At 37.8% G+C, this 15476-nt stretch overlaps 1 protein-coding gene across 5 annotated transcripts in view; it reads left to right on the top strand.

Moving 5' to 3' along the window:
• Nucleotides 1-15476, top strand: part of OSBPL9 (oxysterol binding protein like 9) — a 161409-nt gene that overhangs the window by 145158 nt on the left and 775 nt on the right. For all 5 annotated transcript variants that reach the window (XM_045548041.1, XM_045548042.1, XM_045548045.1 and 2 more), the window contains 11 exons: nucleotides 962-1074; nucleotides 1192-1310; nucleotides 5698-5783; nucleotides 8005-8176; nucleotides 9410-9494; nucleotides 10568-10678; nucleotides 10907-10970; nucleotides 11094-11234; nucleotides 13459-13537; nucleotides 14364-14455; nucleotides 15181-15316. In XM_045548041.1, the coding sequence (XP_045403997.1) occupies nucleotides 962-1074; nucleotides 1192-1310; nucleotides 5698-5783; nucleotides 8005-8176; nucleotides 9410-9494; nucleotides 10568-10678; nucleotides 10907-10970; nucleotides 11094-11234; nucleotides 13459-13537; nucleotides 14364-14455; nucleotides 15181-15316 (1198 nt within the window). The remainder of the gene's footprint in view (nucleotides 1-961; nucleotides 1075-1191; nucleotides 1311-5697; nucleotides 5784-8004; nucleotides 8177-9409; nucleotides 9495-10567; nucleotides 10679-10906; nucleotides 10971-11093; nucleotides 11235-13458; nucleotides 13538-14363; nucleotides 14456-15180; nucleotides 15317-15476) is intronic.

The raw sequence follows: 15476 nt of genomic DNA, 5'->3' as shown, positions 1-15476 counted from the left end.
GTTGTGCATGTGTGTAGGGACAGGAGAGGAATTCTGTGCTTTCTGTTCAATTTTGCCGTGAACCTAAACGTGTTCTACAAAATGAAGTTTATTAATTAAAAAAATGAAAAGGCAAGTAACAATGGCAAACTGTGTTTAAATTTAAATATGTAATATGTTTCACATGTGTAGATTTGTAATAAGAGTCACTATATGTGTACCATTTTATAAATATCTATAGTATGAGAAATTTGGTTTCCATTTTTACATTTAATAAGTAAACTGTATGCCTTTCTGATTATGCTTTTATTTATATGCAAATACTTAATGGGTAAGTTTTGATCACAGATATAATAACTTAATAGAAGCTTTCTTTAGACCTGTTAACCAGTTCATAAAGCCAGTTACTGTAAGTTTACTGGTAAAAAAAAAATAATAATATGCTTTTTCATTTTATAATTTCAATTACAATTTTCTAATGACTCGGAAGAGTGTTAGTACCAATGTGGACTTTTATTACAGGGTCTCAAAAATATAGACAAGACATCTTTCTGAGACTTAGTAATAGACTACTGCCAGTTTTTAGTTTCTGGAAATTGTTGCCAAGAATGATGACATATCTACATTTATACAAAGTAACAAAATCAGAAAATGAACTCTAGTTTTAAATTTAGATGCAGAGGCAAAAATCTCACTAATTTTTGATGACCTGTGCCTTGCCTTTCAATGTGATTTGGTTGAGCATACACTATGCAAAAAGCACAAGATGAGAACTTGTCTTCAGACTTTACAGTTTACAATCTTGGAATGAGGGTGGCAGGGAGAGAGTTGGAAAGTGTATGTACATATATAAAACCAGCTAACTGTAAGAGTCTGGTCTCTGTCACTAAGGGGATATATTGGTTAAGTAACTCTGTAGGTTGTCTTACTATGTTTACAGATCGATTTCTTTAGCTTAAGAAAGTTATTAATGTTTTTTTAGTTCTTCTGGATCTGCCTCAGTTTTGACACACAGCAGCTCGGGAAATAGTCTGAAGCGCCCAGATACCACAGAATCATTGAATTCTTCTATGTCCAATGGAACAAGTGATGCTGGTAAGTGACCTTTGAGAATTTAACTTTTTTTTTTTTCCTTAAAAACATTTGTAATACTGGTGGAAACACAGGCTGGCCCAATTTAACACTAGTCTGACAAGATTTGTTTTATTTTAGACCTTTTTGATTCACATGATGATAGAGACGATGATGGGGAGGCAGGGTCAGTGGAGGAGCACAAGAGCGTTATCATGCACCTCTTGTCACAGGTTAGGCTCGGAATGGATCTCACTAAGGTAAGAACCAGATCTAGCATTTGCCGTAAGTCTTAACTAGTATGTGTGAATTCTCAGTGGTTGTGTGGTGAGTGTGCTTATAAACATAGTAAAATGACATAATTTCTGTCTATCCTTGTGCTGTGTTGTGATTTAATTAACATATGTAGATGAGTGAACTGAAAATTTTATAAATGGATGAAATAAGTGGAGCTAGAATAATTTTATAGAGGATAGTATGTATGTGTTGTATGGATTAAGATTTGGAGTTTATTTAGGGCAAATGAGGAATAGGAATAACATTGGGCTTGGTTAGTAGTTTGGGCAAAGCTTAAAGCAGTGTTGTAGCGGAGAATCAAAACGAGCAGAGTTCTGATCTTGAGGTCAGAGGACCTGTGTTTGGATCCTACCTCTGCTATTACCAACCCATGCGGCCTCGAGCAAGTCTTCAGGGTTCTCACACGCAAAGTGGACATACAGTGACCTGCTTCACAGGGTTATTGTAAGGAATAGAAGAGGTAGTGAATCTAAAATTGTGTAACACATATTGAGTCGTATAATTACTGTAGTCTGGATTTGAATTTGAATTTAAACTTAGTGCTCTAAACAGAATCCCCGATTGAGTTAAGAGACTGGTACCTTTGTAAACTCCTGCCACTGTGCTAGAAGTCTCATCCTTTTAATTCTCACCACAGAACTGCAAAGTAGGTGTTATTGTTAATTCCATTTTATAGATGAGGAAACTAAAACTCACAGAAGTTAAGTAATGTGGCTGAGTCGTATTAAGTGGCAGACTGAGATTCTAATCTGGTCTGTGATTTTAAGACCTGTAATCTTTCCACTACTGCCTTTGTCGTTAAGACAAGCTATAGTAGCTTTCATATTGGTTAAATTATTATTCTGTCCAGCTTTAGAAATAATTAAATTTAGGATTTTCGCTTCTGGTATGACAAAATCAACTCCAATGCTGTAGTCAGTAGTGAGCTTCATTTTGGTTTTGGATTTAGAGGGCCATTAAGAAAAAGACTAATCCATAATATTTAATACCTTATAATTAAAGTGTTTATGATAGAACCTCTACCCCTAATCTAAGTGACAACAGAAACACAAGGGTAACATTAATTTGTGAAGCCCAGCATACTTGTCAGGAATGCTCTGAGTAGGAGAATATTTGTAGGGTTTTTTTCCCATAATTGCTTCAGTAATAATTTTCTTGCATAGCTGCTGGCCTTTCTGTGGTTGTTAGGAAGGACATTCTTTTCTAGAAGTGGCCCACCAGGCTTCCCGTTGAATCTCATTGACCAGAGTTAGGCACGTGTCTGGGTCTAAACCAATCACTGGCAAAGAAATTTAAATGATCAGTTTAAATGAATCCACATTCACCCCTTGAAACTTGAGAGTAAGGGCTATGGCTTCCTATAGCCAGATCTGAACTGAATCCAAGTTCTTTTGGGGATGAAGCATGGATGTCGGGAGACAATAAAAAGTGTCTGCCATGATCAGCTTTGTAATTCTTCCTTCATATAATTTTCTCTGCCAGATAATCTGTATTTGGGTCTATGGCTACTAAAAGCTTGTTACATTATGAATGATATTATAATAATTATTTATTACTATATTAAAAATAAGCCATTAGAAATCTTTTTCGGCACAAACAAATGGGTCTGATTGCTAACAGACTCTGAAATTTTGATTCCTTTTATGCATTCCAAAGTGTCATTACAATAATGCCTTAAATTTGCATCTTTTATAAGAATGTTTTCTCACTTCAGATACTTTTCCAGAAAGAATTTATTTCCAAATGTTTTGTCGTTTTTAGGGATACTACAAAGCTACATCCCATTTGCCTCACTCTTGAGAACAATACATATATTAGGTCATATATGTATATATATTAGGACCTGAATATATTAGGTCATTAAATATGAAATGTCCAATTTCGAATCAGAAGTGTAGTTTATTATATCTCAAACAAGAAGCAATACAATTAAAGTATGTGCCTAAACTGCCGACACAGTTTTGCTATCTTAACAGTAGCTTGTTTATGCCAGCAGCGAAGAATCCTGGAGAACTAGTGGCAATGAAATTGCAAAAGGCATTTTCTACAGCTTGTTGAGAATTCAACATTTTTCCTTCCAAGAAGTTGTCCAAAGCCTGGAAGAAATGATAGTCAGTTGGTGCAAGTTCTGGTGAATACAGTGGATGATAGAGAGTTTGTTTTCAAGTCTAGCTGCTGTAGTTGAGCAGCGTTGTTTGTGTGACTTTTGGTCCAGCATTGTCTTGCAAGAGGATTGGCCTGTCTCTGTTGACCAATCTCAGCTGCTTAATCTCAAGCGTCCTCATCATTTCATCCAATTGGTTGCAGTAGACATCTGTAATCAATTGACCAGGCTTCATGAAGCTGTAGTGGATAATAGCAGCACTGGACCAGCAGACACACACCATTAGCTTTTTTTGATGAATATTTGGTTTTGGACTGTGTTTTGGCACTTTATCTTTATCCAACCATTGTGCCAAATGCTTTCGATTGTCAAAATAATCCATTTTTCATCACAAGTCACAATACGGTATAGAAATGGTTCACCTTTATGTCGTGACAGCAAAGAAAGGCAAGCTTTGACACAATTTCTCTTCTGATGCTCATTTAATTCGTGCAGAACCCATCTATCCAGTGTCTTCACCTTGCTGCTAATTCATGCATAGGTTGAGGTAGATTTGCTTCCACTACAGTTTTCAGCTTATTATCCACCTCTGAGGTTGCCCATGTGGCTCCTTTTCAAGATTAAAATCATGAGAATGGAATTTCTCAACCCATCAGTGTGCTGTGTGTTCATTAGCCCCATCCTTCCCAAACACTTTGTTGATATTTCAAGCTGTCTGTGCTGCATTGTTCCATGACATAACTCATATTGGAAAATAACATGAATTTTTGATTTATCTATGGTTTCACAAAAATTGTTCTACAAAATTTTTTTTAAAGACAATCACAAGCCACAACATGTGTTTGAAAGACTGAGGATGTGCCTTCACAATAAAAATAAAACAAGTGTCAAAGTGAAATGTCAGAGATATCAACTGTCAATCTTAGCACTTAAGGAAATCGGACATTTCATACTTAATAACCTAATATAAGCAGTGCATATAATTATCCTCCTTTTACAGGAACTTAGAGAAGTTGAGTTAATTTTCCAGAGCCTCCTCACAGCTAAGGAGTAGCAAAACAAGTGATTGAACCCAGGTTGAAGACAACCATGTCCAGCTCTCTTCCATCACTGTTCTAGCAGTTTGTCATAATGGCATGTATCAGTATAGTGCTAAAAACATTGAGGATCTGTTGAATGAGAGTTCTCAAGAAAATTCTTAAGTAGGGGAAAATATATTTTTTTCTTTGATTACAAGTGAAATCAAACTTTCTTTTTATTGTTTTTGGCCCTTTTTTGAATTGTTCAATTCCTTTGTCCATCTTTCTACCATAGTGATCTTTTGTTGTTGATTTGTAAGAGCTGTTTATATGTTAAAGGCATTTAGCCCTGTTTGATTCCCAATCTTTATTCTTTTCTTTTGTTTATTCCTTCAGTTGCTCATTTAAAAATTTCTTATTGGCTGGGCATAGTGGTTCATGCCTATAGTCCCAGCACTTTGGGAGGCCAAGGCTGGAGAATTGCTTGAGGCCAGGAGTTCAAGAGCAGTCTAGGCAATATAGTGAGACCCTGTCTCAAAATAAATATATAAATAAAACCTGAAAATTCTTATAGTATAAACAGTAGTGAAAAGGCAAATGTGTGAACCAAACTTGGTTCTTGCACTCTAGGAGCTCATTTTATATTTGAGGATACAAATTCATAAGTAGATAATGTTCCTCATATACCTAATGATGATAGAGAAGCTGCAATAGAGAGGAAAGTACACAGATGCCCCAAAGTCTGACAGATTCAATTTGAATTCCACATTAATAATGGAACAGTGAGAACATTTTTTACCCTCTCTGAGTTGGATATTTCTCCACTGTAAAAGAGGGATAATAATTTCTTCATCACAGGGCTGTTGTACAATTTAATAAGATAATGTATGTGTAATGCCCCAGCAGATTGGAGGTGTCAAAGGATTGCTACTGAGTAGCTTGTTGCTGTTATTACACTCAGGGAGAAAAGGAAGGTTGCACAGAGGAAGTGACATTTGAATATTTGGAAACTCTTTGTTTTTCATCTGCTGGGCAAGTTAATGGCATTTCTGAATTAGAACAGTTTGGGAAGTAGTTTTTAGAAGCATGTCTGAGCAATACATAGTGGATGTTGATGTCATTGGAATGAGTTGTGTATTTGTTTTGTTTTGTGTTTTAAGCAGTTTAGCAATCTGTTTTTCTGTTGTGGAATTTGATCCTCAGAGGTCATGTGTGAATGTTTTTCAGGTAGTTCTTCCAACATTCATTCTTGAAAGAAGATCTCTTTTAGAAATGTATGCAGACTTTTTTGCACATCCGGACCTGTTTGTGAGGTATTTGAACACAGTAGTTTCCAACTTTTAAGGACGCCTTTTTTTTGCAGGGTGGATGGGTTCCTTCTTATCTTTCAGACATTTCTGGGTTAAAGTAGTATTGAGTAATATGTTTATATTGGATGCCTATCTGTTTGCTTAAGTTATGTAGTGTTGATATTGTTAGCCAACCAAGTTTAACACTTAATGAAATTCTCAAGAGCCCATTAATAGGTGGCTAGTATTTACAGGTTCAAGGGCATAAGTTTGTTTGACCCAGGCATTGGTAATCACTGTTAAATTATTTATACTATACCCTAACAAAGTTCAGCTATCTGAGTTCAGCAAACCTTTCTAAAGCACCTGTTTGCTAGGCGCTTTGTTATGAACTGGAGGAAAAAAGTCACAGTGTCTGCCCTTGAGGAGTTTACAATCTAGTATCCAGATTATAGACTGATTCATAAATTTTAAATATAAATCTTGAAATGTTAGATATGTATATATGCACTAGGGATAGAAATAATGTAATGATGAGATTGATTTATTTACAAGGAGGTGAGTTCACATTGCTTTTCACAGGTAGCAGGAAAATTTTCATTGTAATCCCTCTCCTATACATTCCTTGAAACCTCCATCTGAGGTTTCACAGTGGGTGGGCACACTGGCTGACATAGATGTATATATGTTTCATTCTTAGGAAGATTTAAGAGAATCATTTAACCAATTCCCAAAGGGTAGAAATTCAAATAAATATGGCAGTGTTTAAATTGATAGATAATTTAACAATTAAAATGTAAACATTTATTAATAATATGTAAGTAAAAATGAATGGAAAGTATCAGTTGTTCACTGGATATAGATTTGAGATTTAAGGGTAGTATTTATGCATGAGAAGTTAAATTTTGAGGTCCCTAGAGGAACCACTTAAAAAATACAAAAGTACAGCTAAAAGGTGAATAGATAAATAGAATACTAAAAACAGTTACTTCCCAAAAAGGAGGAAAGGGAAGATAATGGAACAAGGAACAAAGCAGACATGCAGAAAACAAATTCTAAGATGGTAGAGTTAAACCCAACTATATTAGTAATTAAATGTATAGGTTACACCCTCCATTTAAAAAGAGAACAGTGATTGTCAGACTGGGTAAAAAGTCAAGATAGGTTAGTATGCTATATGCAAGAAAGAGACTTTAAATATAACTGATTGGTTAAAAGTAAAAGGATAGACAAAGATAATACCATGCAAAACACTAAGCATAACAAAACTGTACTAGTATCAAAAAAGGACTTTTAAGACAAGAAATATTACCAGAGAAAATAGGGATATTTTGTAATGAGAAAAAGGTCTGTTTATCAAGAATAAATAATGTTCCTAACTGTATATGTACCTAATAACACAGCTTCAAAATACGTGCAGCAAAAATTGACTAAACTAAAGGGAGAAATAGACAAGTCCACAGATTCCTCCCTGAGGAACTGATTGACCAAGTAGCCCCTGCCTCCCCATCCCCTGAGAATTAGTAAGGCTATAGGTGATTCAAATAGCATTATCAATCAACTTGACCGAATTGACCTTTCTAAATACTGCCTAACAATTATATAACACATAGTCTTTTCAGGTCCACATAGAACGTTCATCAAGATAGACCATATACAGAGAATTCTTAATAAATTTAAGAATAATTGGAATCACACCAGGTATATTCTCTGACCATAAAAGAATTAAATTAGAAATTGGTAGCACAGATACAGAAAAACTCCAATTATTTGAAAATTAAACTATGCACTTACATGCACTTAATCTATGCTATTAGAAACCAGAAATGGTGTTTGCTTCAGGGGCAGAGGTAGGGATTGCTTGGAAAAGGAGATGGGGGAACTTCCTGGAATAATGGAAATGTTCTGTGTCTTGATTGGGTGGTGATTAAGTAGATATATAAAGTTGTCAAATCCTCAAAACACGAAGATCAGTGCATTTAATTTTATGTATGTGTGTGTGTATATATATACTATATACATAAATACCTCAATTTTATTTTTTAAAATTTTATTCATTTTATTTTTTGAAGGGATTTAGATATTATACTGTATCTCAATTTTGAAAAGAAACTTTGAGGGAACTCCTGATCCTGGGTCCTTGGTGCTCTCAGCCTGGCTCAGGGTGAACCATGCTGAGGGTTGCTACATCAGCTTGCATTCTGCCGAAAAGCAGGACATTAAGTTTTGTCTCTCTCCCTTACAGCATTAGTGACCAGAAGGATCCCAGGGATCGAATGGTTCAGGTTGTGAAATGGTACCTCTCAGCCTTTCATGCAGGAAGGAAAGGATCAGTCGCCAAAAAGCCATACAACCCCATTTTGGGCGAAATCTTTCAGTGTCATTGGACATTACCAAATGATACTGAAGAGAATACAGTGAGTTCTATGTTGACATTCTTAATTATCTTAACTTGTGTACTGATTCAAGATTTCATTTAGGAGCAGATAACAACGATCAGAAGATGCTCAGCACCTATAGAAGAACATTGTTCTTAGATCATCATATTTTGAATATAATGAGAAGGGGGAAAAGTGGGATGAGAAGAGGATGGAGATTTAGAAATCAGATCATGAGAGGCCTTATAAGCCATAATGATAATTTTGTGGCTTAACAGAATCTCATTTTTGTCTTGAAAAGCTTATTATAATAATTTTGTGAAAAATAAATCAAGAAGGGGCAAAAATAGAAGCATGGAGACCATTGAGGTGGCTTTGGCACTATTCCACGAGAGACATGGTGATTCAAGCTGTATTTCAGAGGTAGAACTGATAGGTCAATTGGGTGAGCTAAGAGAGAGGAGACAATTAGACATGAATCCTTGCATGTGGACTTAAGCAGTTGGTGGTGTCATTTACTGATAAGAAAAAGAGTGGATTTGGGGAGGGAAAAATCAAGAGCTCCAGTTTGAAATACAGAATGTGGTACTTACTGGTACCATACTTAGACTGTCAAGAGGAGTAGGGAATTGTAATTTAAGAGAGTAGAGTTCAAGGGAAAGGTCTGAGGTAGAGATGGAGCTCTCAGAGATTTTGTTATATTTAGATGGCATTTTAAAGCCCCAGGATTGGATGAAATTATCTAAGAGGACAGCATAGCTACAAAAGAGTAGGTAACTCAAAACTGAGCTCCAGGGCTCCAGCATTTAAAGGTTGGATTGAAAATGACAGCCAGCAAGGAAGACTCAGATACATGTTAAAAAGCTTTTAGAAGTGGGGGAAAAACTCTAGCCCACAGAGTTTGGCACTAGTAATCTTTCAGTAAATGTGACGCTCCGTATCTTTGCCTTTCCAAGTGACATGTTACATGTAGTCCTTACTAAAGGTAGAGGCATTATGTGTCTGTTCTTATTCATTTGGCAGACATTGGTAAGTGCCTACTCTGTGTCAGACCTGGCCCTGAGTTAGACACATGATCCTTTCCTTCAAGAATGTCTTAGTCTAGTTAGGGAGACTGACACAAAGAAATAATTAGAATAGTGTAATTAAATGCCATGATAGAAGTATGTATAGGATGCTTGGTGTGTGTAGAGCCACAGGCTCCAATTATCAGATTCTCTGAAATGTCATTTGTGTTTCCACATCAAAAGAAAATGTTCTATTTGCTTACAGGAATTAGTTTCAGAAGGACCAGTACCTGGGGTTTCCAAAAACAGTGTCACATTTGTGGCTGAGCAGGTTTCCCATCATCCACCCAGTAAGTTACAGAGCTCCTCTGCAACCTCCTCTTTCAAAGTATTCTGTTCAAAGAAGGTCATTAAAAGCTCTATAACTGAGGCTACTTTACTGTCAGTTGTATGGCTAGCCATATCTTTCCTATCGCCTGAAGTGGAAACTCGAGTTGATTGGTTCTTCATGTCTGTATCTGTTCCTTATATAAGTTCTAAAGACACTTTTAGCTTCACTGATTAAATATGTATAAAAAGAAGAGATTTGGGAAGCCAACTTTTAATTCTTCCAAAGTCATCTTACTGTAATAATCTGTGCTGTGGAGACCCCAGCAACTGTGAGCGAGTTTGTATAAATGTGATTTGTAGTTTCTGCCCAGTATATTCCTGGCATAATGGAGAGAGTATAGTTGTCCCTGGTATCTGCGAGGGATTGGTTCCAGGATGCCCTGCAAAATCTGAGGATGCTTACAACCCCGATGTAAAATGGTTACGTGCATTTGCATAGAACCTATGCACATCCTCCTGTGTACTTTAATCTCTGGATTACTTATAACATCTAATACAATGTAAATGCTATGTAAGTAGTTGTCACACTGTATTTTTAAATTTGTATTGTTTTTATTGTTGTATTGCTATTTTTTATTTTTTCCAAAATTTTTTGAAAATTCTTTCTCAGCGGTATCATTTCCAAATAACTTCGATCTGTAATCGGTTGAATCTGTGGATATGGAACCCGCCAACTGTACATATCCCCTCAGCATCTTGTTTATTAAGTGCAGTATTAAGAATGGAAATACAGGATGCAATACTGCATACTTGCAGACCGTGAGAACAGATAGTCCCCTTTTTGATTTTAAGCCTCCTGGTTTGGCCACAGCCTCATAGTTCAGGGAAGCTCTTGCCCATGTGGCTCTGAATGGATGCTTGCATTGGGGAAGAGGGTATAAAAAGTAGGTAGGTACCGCCTGGCCTAATTTGAGGCTGTTCTTTGATGGTTAAAGGATTTCTCCATGGAGCCAGTTTTATCTCCCAGGTTAAGTGAATTTGGAGAGGTGGCTGTAGCTATCTAGTGCACTAATTGAAAACATTTTCTATTCAGTTTCAGCCTTTTATGCAGAGTGTTTTAACAAGAAGATACAATTCAATGCTCATATCTGGACCAAATCAAAATTCCTTGGAATGTCAATTGGGGTGCACAACATAGGGCAGGGTAAGTTTGTGGGCATTGGGTGGACTACAACATTAATAAGAAATTTTTGTGTCATTCTAATATGTGCTGGACACTTGTTTGGTAAGAGAAAATGGCCCTGGAAAGCCAGACTGGTGTCATTGTTAGCAAGAAAGCATCTGTTTTAGGGGTTGAGAGCAGGGGTGGGGTACTAGGTAGGTTATCCCCAGTGGACACTACTCATCAGAGATTCTGCCCCTCTTTCCACAGGCTGTGTCTCGTGTCTGGACTATGATGAACATTACATTCTCACATTCCCCAATGGTTATGGAAGGCAAGTAGAGCTTTGTCCATGTCCTCTGATCAGCAGTAGACCCTGCTGTTCCTTAAGCCATGCCCCTCCTCCTCTCGTTCCTCTTAACTGTTAGCCTTAACCTGAAAACTTTTGATTTTGCAGGTCTATCCTCACAGTGCCCTGGGTGGAATTAGGAGGAGAATGCAATATTAATTGTTCCAAAACGGGCTATAGTGCAAATATCGTCTTCCACACTAAACCTTTCTATGGGGGCAAGAAGCACAGAATTACTGCTGAGATTTTGTAGGTATTTTGTTTTTCTGCCTCAGTTCTCTTCTGCTTCTCTGAGATACTTTTGCTTTTGTTGTAAACTGTATTTTCTGTGTTAGAAATGTGAAAGAATGGTTCTGTCTTTGTAACCTTGTTTCTACTTTTTGTGTGATGTCTCTTCCTAAAATCCCATATCAGAAGGAGACCTAAAATGTGGGTCCAGAGCAGTCAGAGGTCCATTGATGAAATTTCCTTCCTAGGAACCTGGCTTGTGATGGGGAGCTGAATAGGGCCTTCCTAAGTTGCCTAGCTAACCCGGATTATGGATCCTTAACTCATCCTCGCCAGGTTGGACCATCAGCTGGTCCTTCCAACAGACTTTGTGACCCCCATAGAAGTGTTTCCAAGTCCTTACAGCCCCTCCTTTTTCTGTGCGTTTGCTGCAGAAAAACAGTAACCGTCACATCTTGCAGGCATTTGGCTTGGTTCCGTTTGACACTGTTGGGTCAAATGAAGATGACTGTGCTGTCTGGCTAACCGTCAGTTGAGTGGGTTCAGAGCCTGCCTAAAGAGGAAAGTCTGTAGTAATGTGCCTCTAGACTTTTCTCTGCCCTGGAAGGTCTTATTGGAAGCAGTGTCCTAGGTGGAAGACACACAATTAACCAGTTTTCCAGGGAGATAATTTAATTTGGATGTCAGAGTCAGCATCCAAAAATATCTTGAGCAGATGGGACCATGAAGAAGATGGAGTTTCTAAGGATCAGTATAAAATATTATTCCAGTTGGAATATATGGGCAGGGCTTAAAGAACAGCACAAGATGCCACAATAATGCAGCTTCCCCCACCCCTAATAAAATAGGCAGATGATGGACTAGGATGTTCAGAACAAATATATGGGTATATCTACTTCTCAGAGCACTTAGAGTTAACCAACATCAATAGGAACTGCTTGCTCAGCAGAATTTTCTGCCAGTCAGAGCCATATGTAGTCAAAAGACTGCCCTTACAAAGATGTGAGCTGAAAGAGCTCTTGATGGGGTCTTTAAATTAGAATTTTGAGTGCAATGAAGAATTGCACTCAGTAGTTCTCAGACTTTTTGGTCTGCAGACCCCTTTACACTTAAAAATTATTAAGAACCCTAAAGAGCTTTTGTTTATATGGATTATATCCAACAATATTTTTCATATTAGAAATTAATACTGAGATTTTAAAATATCTGTTAACTTACAAATGAAAATAATAGCATTTCTGATGAAAAGTAGCTTTTCTAAAGTTTTTAAAAAATTTGTAACACAAGTGGCATTGTACATTTTGTAAATTTTCTAAGTCTAATCACTGTCGTTACGTGTCACATACACTTATGAGAAAATTGAGTGAAAAAGGCAAATAATGTCTTAATATTACGAAAATAGTTTTGAGTTTATGGACTCCTTCCCCGACAGGGTCTTAGGACCTCCTCCTGGCCAGGTCCCCAGACCACACTTTAAGAACCACTGTGCAAAGACCTGAGATCCTACCATCTTTCTTTTCCATTGTTCCCTTTCCCCAAATCCTCCCGAGTTAAGGAGGACACTTAAATTCTGTTGGTGATACCAGTTTTCATCCTTCTACCCTGTTCATTTTTCTCTTTCTGATCTCTTTCAGTCTTCTCTTCATGCCCTGCCATTCCTAACTAGGCCTTAGCTATGATGCTTGTCGTCTCAAATTCCATACCTGTGTGTCCAAGTGGAGGCTTGTCAGGGCTTTTGAGGAAGGGATCCTTGCTCAAGAAAAGTGGTCAAAGCATTAGGCCCAGGAAGTCCCTTTCAACCTGAGGATGAAAGCCTAGTCTCCAGCATTATATTCATAAGCAAAGCCTTGCCTGACCCTCACACCAGCAGTTTTGCCCTTGAACCCCCAGTGCCCACACAAGCTTAACACCGCACTTACCACTTAGAATCTCCATTGGCAATGTGTCTCTCCTCACTAGGCTGTGAACAGCCTGAGGGCAGAGAATGTGCGAAATCCACTGTGGCCCCAGCAGAGCTCTCCTACCTGTACTCGCTGTTTATGGATTCATAAGCATCTTGTTCTGGGTCCTCACTTTTACAGGTGGCCCTGGGAAATCCAGTTCTCTTATGTTAAGATGATTTCGTCAAAGACTTCACAGTTGGTCTTTTGTGTTCTACTCTGTGTAGATAGGCCATACTGACCAGATTCTTTGGTAGAGTAATTTTCAACTTGAGTCTAACACAAATGTTTCCTTTTCTGTTCAGTTCTCCAAATGACAAGAAGTCTTTTTGCTCTATTGAAGGGGAATGGAATGGTGTAATGTATGCAAAATATGCAACAGGGGTAAGAACCTATATTTTGCCACTTGTTTCTGGCTACATTGAATTGCAGCCTATCCTTCATTCTGGCTTCATCTGGAACTTTAACCACAGAGGCCAGCTCTAAAGTTGTCTCTCAGGGCAAGGCTTTTCCTTCCTTCCCCCACCTCCCCAGCAGCGCAGGTAATAGAATGATTTCTACTCTTCTCTCTGCTCTCAAAAAACTTGAGAATAATATATGTAAAACAATGCTTGGCACATAGTAAGAACCCAATAAATGTTAGGTCTATCATTAGAATGTGTGGTATGTTTATAAAATGAAGTGCTAAAGTAATGTGTGTGTGTTTATATACATACACAGTTTTAAGATTTTGTATAATAAAATTTGACTGCCTAGTACCAGGGATATAGAAATAAATAAATAGTTCTTGCCCTCAAGGAACTTCCACTCTATGGTATCATCCACTCAGTGTTCTCATTAAGCTAGGAAGAAAGGTGGTATGAAATTAACAGGAGGACCCAATGAACTGGATTTTGGACATGGAGAATTCAAAATGTGTAAAAGGAACTTCAGACAGTGTACTTAGGATTAGTTGTTCCTGGGCCTAGCTCCCCAAGAGATTATATCCTTAGCATGGAGCATATAGCCACGTTGAAAATGTTGAATTGAGCCTCTAGACTTAAGACAATAACTTTATTTTAGGTTTAAGACTGCATGTGAAACTCATACATCATTAACATATATGGGATTTGATTTTTGGGTCTGCTAATTACAATCTCTGAAAAGAGTTGACTCTTGTCCTACAACAGTTTGAATAATAAAACATCCATCTATCTCTTTTGTTTTCTAGGAAAATACAGTCTTTGTAGATACCAAGAAGTTGCCTATAATCAAAAAGAAAGTGAGGAAGTTGGAAGATCAGAACGAGTATGAATCCCGCTGGTAAGGAAACGTACCTAGAGCTGTTGCTGCAATGCTCACACTGCGGCCTGGGCATAGGCACAGGGGTGGGTTTTCGAGACAGTATAGCAGAGCCTAACAGAGTACAGACCAGGTTTGAATGCCTGAGTTCATGTCAGAACCACCACTTACTAGCTTTGTAACCATGGCTAAGTTAGCTAACCTCTTTTTGCCTCTTTTCCTGAAATGGGAATAATGGCCTTGACAGGAAGCCACGTCTTGCTCCCTTAAGCCTCTACATTTTACCTCTTGACCCTTATTCTCTATGCTCATACTATTTTCTCCAAGATCACATTGTTAAATTCAAGGGAGTTTTTCTCAGCTCCTCTGATCTAACCCTTTTAGTTTATAGCAAGGGACACTCAAACCCTAGACACTCAAACCCTAGAGAGGTAAACTGATTCCCCCAAAGTTGCATAGCAAGTTTAGAGGTAGAAGTATAAGAATCCCAGATCTCAGCTTCCACTGTTCTCTCTTCTCTGGTCCTTATGTACCAAGCTGCTTGTCCCCGATTTCCTTCTTTGAAAACTAGCAGTGGGCTAATTTCCCTGTTCCTTACTCCTGTGCCCTGGTGCCAATTAAGGATATTTAGACTATGAACTATAGCACTCAAGCCATTTGACTTATACTGTTATTATGCCGTAGTCAGAGGTGGCTCTAGGCTTTAATTCTCAAGATAGCCAGCTATTCTTGATCTTTTTTTTTAGCCTTTGGAAGGATGTCACTTTCAACTTAAAAATCAGAGACATTGATGCAGCAACTGAAGCAAAGCACAGACTTGAAGAAAGACAAAGAGCAGAAGCCCGAGAAAGGAAGGAGAAGGAAATTCAGTGGGAGACCAGGGTAAGCTTGCCTGCCCCTAGCCTCTTACCTGCTGTGCCTCCTGTGCTCACTCATTTCAATGAATGGTTAAGAAGTGAAGTGCCAGACACTGTTCACGAACAAGATGGTCCCTGTTCCCTATCTGAAACTCATTTCAGTCTAATGGGGGGAGAAGACATAA

The sequence above is a fragment of the Lemur catta genome, chromosome 3 (genome assembly GCF_020740605.2).
Source record: "Lemur catta isolate mLemCat1 chromosome 3, mLemCat1.pri, whole genome shotgun sequence".
Classification (NCBI taxonomy): Eukaryota; Metazoa; Chordata; class Mammalia; order Primates; family Lemuridae; genus Lemur; species Lemur catta.
This window is presented reverse-complemented; position numbering and strand designations above follow the sequence as displayed.